Source organism: Mus caroli, unplaced genomic scaffold (genome assembly GCF_978045245.1).
Source record: "Mus caroli unplaced genomic scaffold, Mus_caroli_1 scaffold_2, whole genome shotgun sequence".
NCBI lineage: Eukaryota > Metazoa > Chordata > Mammalia > Rodentia > Muridae > Mus > Mus caroli.
The window spans coordinates 52,979,496-52,988,986 of record NW_028227257.1 but is presented as its reverse complement, the minus strand read 5'-3'; the positions used below and the strand labels follow the sequence as shown (position 1 = coordinate 52,988,986).

The 9,491-nt window shown below is 47.6% G+C and overlaps 1 protein-coding gene across 2 annotated transcripts; it reads right to left on the bottom strand.

The window, feature by feature from the left end:
- Positions 1-1,145: 1,145 nt before the first annotated feature.
- On the bottom strand, positions 1,146-5,826 carry Itpripl1 (ITPRIP like 1). Of its 2 annotated transcripts, none has more exons than XM_021153885.2 (2): positions 5,554-5,826; positions 1,146-4,554 (listed from the first exon to the last, which is right to left on the bottom strand). In XM_021153885.2, the coding sequence occupies exon 2, from the start codon at positions 4,538-4,540 to the stop codon at positions 2,897-2,899; it is 1,644 nt and encodes a 547-aa protein (XP_021009544.1). In that variant the 5' UTR covers positions 4,541-4,554; positions 5,554-5,826; the 3' UTR covers positions 1,146-2,896. The 2 variants fall into 2 exon arrangements, with proteins under 2 accessions (XP_021009544.1, XP_021009549.2); XM_021153890.3 differs by lacking the exon at positions 5,554-5,826 and adding an exon at positions 4,864-5,340.
- Positions 5,827-9,491: the final 3,665 nt, after the last annotated feature.

Genomic DNA, 9,491 nt, shown 5'->3' with positions numbered 1-9,491 from the left:
GAGGCAGAGGCAGAGGCAGAGGCAGGTGGATCTTTGGGTTCAAACCCAGCCTGGTCTAGTACAGCCAGAGCTACACAGAGAAACCATGTATCCAAAAACTAAAAAGAAAAAGAGAAAGAAACAAAAAAGAAAAAAAAAAAGGAAAATGCTTTACATTCTTCTCTCCCCCCCCCCTTACCCCCTTGTATGAAATAGAAATCCCTCATCTCCTAAATCCTGGGCTATGAACTAGTAATTAATTTTAGAACTTTCACACAATAACATACCACCCTGATCTTAAAACTAATATAATACGTTTGCTTTTCAGAGCTATTGTACCGGTTAATCTTGTTTCATTCCAAAGCCCACAGTGGAAAGTTGCTAGGCGGTACGTTATTCCAGGTGCCACTCACTAGGTGTGCGACCACAGGAACGTGCACACCCTCTCTGCATCTCAGTCTCTCACATGCACAATACAGAGCCTGTGCGATGTGGTGGGCTATCATATAAGGATGGAGGGAATTCCTACTGAGAACTGCAGTGCCTGCGCCACTCAGAGAACTCTATTCACATTACTGGAAGTGCTGCTGCATCCTGAGGGCTTGCCAGGTTCTGTATCAGAATCAAGGTTAGCCTCCTATCTGGAGAAGTTCTCCATTTGATTGTTAAGAATATCCCCAGTACACTACAGGTCTGTTCTTTCCATTACTCACCCCCCTACACACACACACACAAAGACACATACACACCCTGTACCTTCTGCCCCACCCAAGCTTTGCTGACTATTCCCTTTGTAGCCTTCCCCCTAACTCATAATTTCACGTTTTCTTTCTTGTCTGTCAGATGAGAAACAACCCTGCAGACGTAGCAATCACAGCACCGTCTTCCTGCCCTAGCAGAATCCTACAGCGTGCTGTTTGTAGTTACTAAGAGCTTTTAATTTAGCTGAAATCTGGGTTTAGGCACCGTGGAAATTAATAACTTAGACGCTCCTTAACTTTATGAGTTATTTTTCCCCCCCTGGCCAGTGGCCATGCCACTGGAAACCACAGGGCAGACTGGTTCAAGGTGCATTGAGAAACACCAGAGTCACAAGAACTTCTTGGGAAAGGTATGTACCAGTGTTGTTAGTGAACAGATTCCAGTTCATACAGAGAATAGCTGCCATTCATTTTTATTGGAGTTAATACAGAAGCAGATAGTTTTCTAAAAAGTCTACAGACATCTTAAAAACAGAAATCCCACCAGCATAGAGGCATCACCGCATCCTCTTACCTGGAAAGCAGATAACATGGAGAATACTGTACCTCTGTGTAGCAAGAATTTCAAAGATTGACATACGTTTCTAGAATTCTTTTATTTTTGGCTATGGTATGGATCCCTCCACAGAAACCCCAAAGGCTAGCTAGCATCTGATACCTCCTTCCTCACCAACTGCAGAGGGCAAGTCAAACGAAGGGCCAGGGTCTCCTTCCCAGCAGATTTCCTGGCAGTGTTGGGTACAGAACAGCTTTGATACTTCAAAAACAACCACACCCATAACTATTTTTTTTAATACTCAAGATGCAGGTTTTGGAACAAGAGGAAAACGTGACAGTCACAGACTACAATCAGGGCTCTTGGAACTGATCTACTTCACAGGCCTTCCTGCCCAGGCCTGGCAACTGGCCTGGATTGTGGGGACTCCTCATTTCAAAACCACAAAGTTCAAGAAACCTCCGTGTCATCTTTGAAAAGAGAATGGAAAGCCATCACCAGAGGAACGCACAGCGGCAGCTCAGCCTTTCCATTTAACAAACAGGCCACTCTCTAGGAAACAGATTGTCCATCCTAGAGCCCCCAGAAAATCATCACCAGGAAGAGCTTTCTAATAGCGTTTCCAGGAACAAGGAGGGTGTCAGGTGTCGCTGGTTTCACTAAGTATAGGAAACACATTCTCTCAAAATAGGATGAGTCACCACTAACTCATAATGAATCGAAACTAACAAATATTTGAGTACTCAGACACACAAAAACAGCTATAAATTTGTATGCTAATGAAGAAAAAGCAAAGAATGGGGCTGGAAAGTTGGCTCAGTGGTTAAAGAGCACTGGCTGCTCTTCCAGAGGATCCAAGCTAAATTCCTAGCACCCACACAGCAGCTCACAACCATCATTAACTCCAGGTCCAGGGGAACTAATGCCCTCTTCTGGCTTCTGCAGGTATTACATGAGTATGATGCATAGATTAGAATGCAGACAAAACACTCATACACATGAACTACAAATACATCTTTGTCTGGCAGTGGCAGCACACACTCCCAGCACTTAGGAGGCAGGGGCAAGTGGATCTCTATAAGTTCAAAGCCAGCCTGGTCTATGGAGTGAGTTCCAGGACAGACAGGGCTACACAGAGAAATCCTGTCTCAGAAAAAACAAAACAAAACCACAAAAAACAAAAAAGAAAAGAAACATCTTGGTTGTGCTTTCAAACCAGTCATGAAAACTTACATCTTGAAGTATAAACTGTGGCTGTCGCTTTAAGGGAGAAAGGTGGGAGGCATCAGTTTGGGTGGGAATTACGCTAACAGTGCAACACAAGCTGTTTCACAGGGAACACGGAGCCAGTCACAGAAAGAACTGAGCTAGCACAGAGGGATCGCTGGAGCCTTGGCTTCCAGTGTTGATACAAAACGCAGCTCAACAGGATCTCAGTGCCACAGCGGCAATCCCCTCCCATAACATTTGTTTTCACGAACTTTTACTTTCTTTAGGTCATGACTAAAATTAAGTCAGGAGATAAGCCCTCAGCCACCCCCAGCCCTCCCAGATCAGGCTCCACTGGCTGCAGCCTTCTTCCCATGGGCAAGGTGAAGGTCAGTCACATTTGCAGCCTGAGGAATCAGCAATACCTATATATATTTTAATGGTCTTTCCATTAAAGTCCTCCAGCCACTGGGGAGCAAGGTAGAGTTTTCACCTGGGCCAAAAGATTGTGGAATTCCTCCACTGCCTGCGAGTGTGCCACTGGGTTTAGTACCAGGTGCTGGAAAAGATTGACAGGCTCAGCATTCCGAAATGCCTTAGGAATGGGTATGGTCAGGGGCAGGTAGGTGTTACCAATGAGGAAATGATGGAGAGACCTTTGCTGGAGGCCTCGGCCTAAGAACCAGAGGAGGTCCTGGAGGCGCTGAGAGAGCATGCTGTGCTGCCAGTCTGTCAGAGGCAGTCGGAGCAACAAGTGCATGAGGGCTGTCTTGAAGTGGTAGGAGGTGAGAATGGGGCGAGATGCTCCCGGGGGTAAGATCTGATGGTCCTGAAGACTCAAAACGATCTGCAGGCACTTGAGGTGGCAGGTGTTCTCAGGGGCAAAGCGCCCCACCAGCTTCAGAAACAAGTGTTCACAAGCTGCAAAGGACTCAGGCCAATCCACACTGGTGAGCTGTTCTTGCTCAGGGGCCCGACTCACCAGGTAGACCAAGGTATCTTCCCGTTGCACCCCTAGAACCAAACTGATGGACAGAGAGCGGCCCGAGCGGTAATCCAACCTGAGCTTACAGGAGGTGGTGGACGGTGGGAAAGTGAGCTTAAAGTCGTATTTGTGGGCCACTAGTGCCCAGGCATTGCTCACCATGTTTCGGAACCACTGCACAGTCTTACACACGTCCAGGTGCGAGCTGGTGCAGAGAGCTGCCTTGATGGAGCTAGTACACTTGCTCAACATGGCTGAGTGGTCCCTGTGGTGCACCAGGCACAACACATCCCCCAAGAGCTTCTCATGCTTGCACATGCACTCAGAGTCCACCTTCACACAGCCACAACGACGGCCCAGAGCCGGATCTCTCATCTCCAAGATAAACATAGTGCCCTGGGGAGGGACAATGGGCACCAGGACATCAAACTTCTGGGTCTCGTGGAGGGTCCCCCACTTCTCAAAGGCAGCCCCAAAGCCCAGGCAGTCCTCCAACTGTGGGTGAGCCTCCCGGCGGCTGAGCACCCGGCAGGCCTCAATGAGATCATCCACAAAGCTCTCCACAAACTCACAGGTGCAGGGCAGGTCACGGATGGCATTTTGGATATAATGTTTGTAAAAGGATTCCAGGGCTTCCTGGGAGGGAAAATCAGAGAGCCGGGTGTAAGAGGAGATGGGGACGACACGGATCTCTTCCTCTTCCTCCTCGCTGCTGGACTCAAAGGCTGGCTCATGCTGCATGCTCTGTCGTAGGAGCTCAAAGATGAGAAAAAGGCAAAAGAGGCCTGCATTCCACAGGTTTCCCAGTATCCAGCCCAGAGGCCCCCCATCTTGGCCACCGGCCTGGAAGGGCCATCCCATGTCTTTCTTCCCCAGCACTAACTGGTCACTGGACGTGTCCCCTCTCCAGAAGTTCTCCACTTTCTGCTTCTGCTCAGCGGCTCGGCTCCTCTCTTCAAACTCCATCTCTAACTGCCGCATCTCCTCGCTCATTCTCTTCTCCAGCTGCCGACTCCTAGCTAGCGTGTCCAGGTCCATTCGGTCACTGACCATCAGGGGGTGGTGAACAACATACATCACTGCCAAGAACATGAGGCTTATCACAGCCATGGAGGCCTCTGCATCTGGAGGAGTAGGAGGGTGGGGATCAGTGGTGATTTCCGGGGCACATCTGTTCTCCAGCACATAGTCCCCAGAGCCCTGGTACCTCAAATCCTGGATGCCAACTACTCAAGAGGAACAGAAAGTGCATAGAGCTAGGGTCGGAGTTAGCAAGAACCGTCCACCTTGGGGAAAGGAAGTGGAGACCATAGGATGTACCCTGAGTCAACCTCTTTCCTTCCACATACCGTGGGTGGTGTTTAGGGGACATGAGACTGTTTTTATTCCAGTATAAGATGGGAAGGGGGACCCTTACAGTGGGGTGGCCTCACCCGACTCATCGGTCCACCTCGGGCCCCAGATATGCCCTGCCAGTCCCAGAGGCTCCCTTCCACAGGCAGAAAACACAGAATCTTGTTTGGGCAATGTCTTCCCCATCCTTGGGTAGTCAGCTTCAGTCCCTAGCTGCAGCATCCCACTTCCTCTGTGACTTCACAACCCTACCTTGTGTCATTAGACCACTTAACCTCACCACTCTGCACTACAGGTGCCAGACTTGGCACTGTGCTGCCAACTCCTTAGTATTACAGTGATGAGGTTCTGAGTCAGGCTAGCATATGGCCATCAGTCCAGCTGCACTTCTCAGTCCAGGAAAGTGCCTGCAGAATTCAGGGGCCAAGACCCAACTGACAGACAGCAGCAGAGATTCCCTGGCTCTATTGCCCAACCACTGAAACTTGAAGCTTCCGGCCTTCACCCCAGTAATTCACCAGCTATGGGGCTTCTTGAGTCATGAAAGGCAGTGCACCATGGCCATCGAGTTCAGGTGAGGGGCTCTCCTCGCTTTGGAATTAAGCCCAACTGCCCCCTCCATGTTCAAAATACCCGAGCCACTGGCCCTGCTTCAAAGTGAAGGCCCCCTCTACCCTTAGTAACTTACCCCAAACTCACCCATCTCTCTTGACCCAATAAAATACCCAAATTTAAGGGTTTCTCCTGGAACTAGGGGCTCAGTTACTCACGGTCTCAGTTAGCAGGAGAGCGTTCTTAAAGAGACAGCCCGACCTGGCCGCTCTCGCCTTCTTCCGGGCATACGCGATGCTCCCAGTTCATACTCCACACAAACTGAGAGAGTCCACCTGACGAGCTCTTTCTGGGTACAGACCATGTCTCCGACGGTCCAAAGTCTGCGGGCAGCGGACTGCAGCGACTACCACGCGGTGCTGGTCCTGGCGGACCCCAGCAATCCACAGCGGTTCCCGCCTCAAGGGTTCCGCCCCGACAAACCCCACCCCTTGCTCAAAGCCAAGAGGCGGGGCCCAAGGCAGAGACTCTTCCAGAGCTGGGGCCCTCCCTCCCTATGGGGCCCTCCTTCCCTAAGGCCTCACACCTTTTTGTTTCTAGTCGTCTCTGGTCCCCCTAGGGTTTGAAGGGACAGCAGAGCATCTGTGGCCACGCGCTCACAGCTGTTCTGCTTCATTCCGTGGCACAAGGCTGAAGTGCCTGCTGCCACTCCCACCAAGTTCCTTTTATCAGGGCAATGTATGCTTACTGAGAATTTGGGTGGGAAGATGAAAAAGATTAAGGACTGGGAAACGCCATTCTCACTTCCCTCTGGCTCTATGCAAGGTGAAAACGGAAATGAGATGTTTTTAGGCACCTCTAGTAAGCCTCACTCGATGGGAAGATGACTCATTTGGGTACAGAGCCTGTTGCCCAAGCACGATGATGTGAGTTTGGGTCCCCAGACATCCACCTCTAATCCAAAGTTTAAAAAATGGAGCTAGACAGATTCACTGAGCTTAAGTGACTGGTATAAGGTTTTATTGAGACCTTGTCTCAAAGTAGAGATCTCTAAAGACGATGATTTTGCACCCAGGTGCACAGGAGGCAGGTCCGAGCATACACATGCAATACCACACACACACATGCACAGGTATATGCATACCCCACTATAGAATCACTTCCCCAAATCAGGTATCTTTCCCTAATCAAAGTGACTCTTAGGAAAGGACATCTGTCACTCAAAGACCTGCCTTGGAGCATTGTTTGTCACTTACTAGTCACATAGAGGTAAGAACCCTAAACCTAGCCAGGCAGTGGTAGCACATATGTTTAATGTTAATCACTCAGGCTGTAGAGGCAGGCACCTCTCTGAGTTCAAAACCAACATGGCCTAAAGAGAGAGTACCAGGACAGCCAGAGCTACACAGAGAAACCTGGTCCTCTAAAACAAAAACAAAAAACAAACATTCCTAAGTCTTCAGGCAGTTCTGCTGATCCTACCTCCATAGCAAAGAGAACTTCATAAAGTGTGAAGGCTCGACAAGGCTTACTGCATGTTAAGAAACCCCAACAAGGGGCTGGAGAGATGGCCTAATGGTTGAGAGCACTGACTACTCTTCTGAGGGGACCCAGGTTTGATTCCCAGCCACTTACATGGTGGTTCACAACAGTCTGTGACTCGTGCATACCGTGAACATACATATGCAGGCAAACACACCAATACACATTAAATAAATAAATAAAAACTAACAAGGGGGCTGGAGAGATGGCTCAGCTGTTAAGGGAACTTACCCTTCTAGAGGACACTCATTTGGTTCCCAGCACCTACTAAGTGGTTCACAACTATCTGTAATTCCAGTTCCAGAGAATCCGACAACCTGACACTCTCCTTTTATTCTATGGACTTAGGTACAGAATTCATGTGGGCAAAACACAGAAAAACAACTTTTCAAAGTGAATCAATCTTAAAAAAAAAAAAAAAAAAAGAAAGAAATTCCACCAAGCTATCTCACTTAAAGATCACACTTGAATTAACAAATATCTCATTATCTCATTTATCTCATTATCTCATTATCAGTGAACATCTTTTGTTTCCCCACCACCACCACCACTTTTTTCCCCAAACTTGTTTTGTTTTGGAGACAGGGTCTCACTACACTGAAGCCCTGGTTGGTCTGGAACACAGAGATCCACAACCTCTGCCTCACAAGTGCTGGGATTATAGGTGTGTACCACCACTGCCCAGCTCCAAGTTGTATTTCTATTTTTACTTTTTATGTGTATGAGTGTTTGCCTGTATGTATGTACGTGTACTACATATGGTGCCTAGTGCCCATGAAGATCAGAAGAGGCACCAGATCCCCTGAAACTGGTGCTGGGCTCTAAACTCAGGCCCACTGTTAGAGCAACAGGCACTTTTAGCAGCTGAGCTGTTCCTCCAGCCCGCTCCAACCTGTATTTTGTTAACTTAATAGTGGGATAAATAGGAAACCCTCCAGGTGACTCATTTTAACAAGTGAACTCTAACATTGTGGGTATTTATTTACCCATGTTAAGCAAAAAAATATGGTAGATTTTCTGTGAAGTAAATTCAGCTGTGGCCCCTAAAAACTAACATTGTAAAGCAGACATCATAGCACAGGACTATAATCCCAGAATGTTGGGAGATCTAAGGCAGGGGATAAGGTCCAGGCCAGTCCGGGCTACATGAGACCCTGCAAAGGTTGGACAGGTGTTAGGAGCACAGAGGTCCTTGTGCTCACAGACAGCATTAGGGAAACTAGCAATGTTAAACACTGTATGGGGCTGTCTCCTCCATGAATGTACAACTGATCTCTGCCCAGAAGGCTGGGAATGGAGGTGACTAACAGTCTCGATGACCTCTGTGCTATCTGTATGACTGAGACCACACCTGATCCTCCCCTTAGGTCCCTAAGATAACACATGCAGCCTATCTTTAGGACCCATCTGCATGGAAGAAGTGACATGTACTTTGAGAAGAGTTTCAATGTAATTATGCCTCCTTATGAACACTGGATTGTGTGTTATACCAGAAACTTGTTTTTCTTTTTTGGTTTTTTGAGACAGGGTTTCTCTGTATAGCCCTGGCTGTCCTGGAACTCACTTTGTAGACCAGGCTGGCCTCGAACTCAGAAACCCGCCTGCCTCTGCCTCCCGAGTGCTGGGATTAAAGGCATGGGCCACCACGCCCGGCTGAAACTTGTCTTTCAAATTGTACTGTACTTAAATATGCCTGAAATAAACCACCTTGTGTCAGACTCTAGAAATTTTGAACTAACACCAGCAACTGAGTTGTGTTGGACTAGATTTCCTTTTTGTCTCATGTGGACCCTTACTTTGCTGGTGGTGAGTTTGCAAAGACTGCTTCTCAAAACACACATACACACACACACACACACACATACACACACACATACACACACACACACACACAGAGAGAGAGAGAGAGAGAGAGAGAGAGAGAGAGAGAGAGAGAGAGAGAGAGTTGGTAAAGTGCTAGTTGTGCAGCATGATAACCTAAGCTTAAATCCCAGGACCTTCCTAAAAGGACGGACATCTAGGAGGGGGTATATAGCCCCATTGCTTGTTCAGGGAGGTGGGAAATAGAGACAGAAAAATATCTGGGTGCTCAGGGGCAAGCTGGCCTGGTGAACACAGCACACAAATAACAGAGATCTTGTCTCAAAGCAAGGTGGAGGGTAAAGACTAAGGCGCTAACACTCTAGATTGTCCTCTGACCTCTGCACTCTTGCAGTAACCCCCCTACACAAACAAAAATAGACAAGCACACCACACTAAATGAAAGATGCAAACTGGCCAGGAATGCTGGTGCACCAAAAAGGGGGAAAAGACAGGAAGTAGTGACCAACATAACAGCCTTGATTCTGTTTAAAATCTTTTGCCCTTTGGTGAGTTGCTTAGAGATTCAACATTGAGAAAAATATCAAGAAATGATTGCTTTAAAGACAATTTATTTCATTTTACTCAGTTCTCAATCAAAAGATTATTGGTATTCTTCGGTTGTTGCTTTTCATCCATGAAACCCATTCAGACTTTATAATTAATGAGAAATTAGATGTTACATATAGTCTAGCAGAATTAGAGAAAAAAATTTCAAAGAGTTTTTTTTTTTTTTTAAAGCCCACCCAAACTC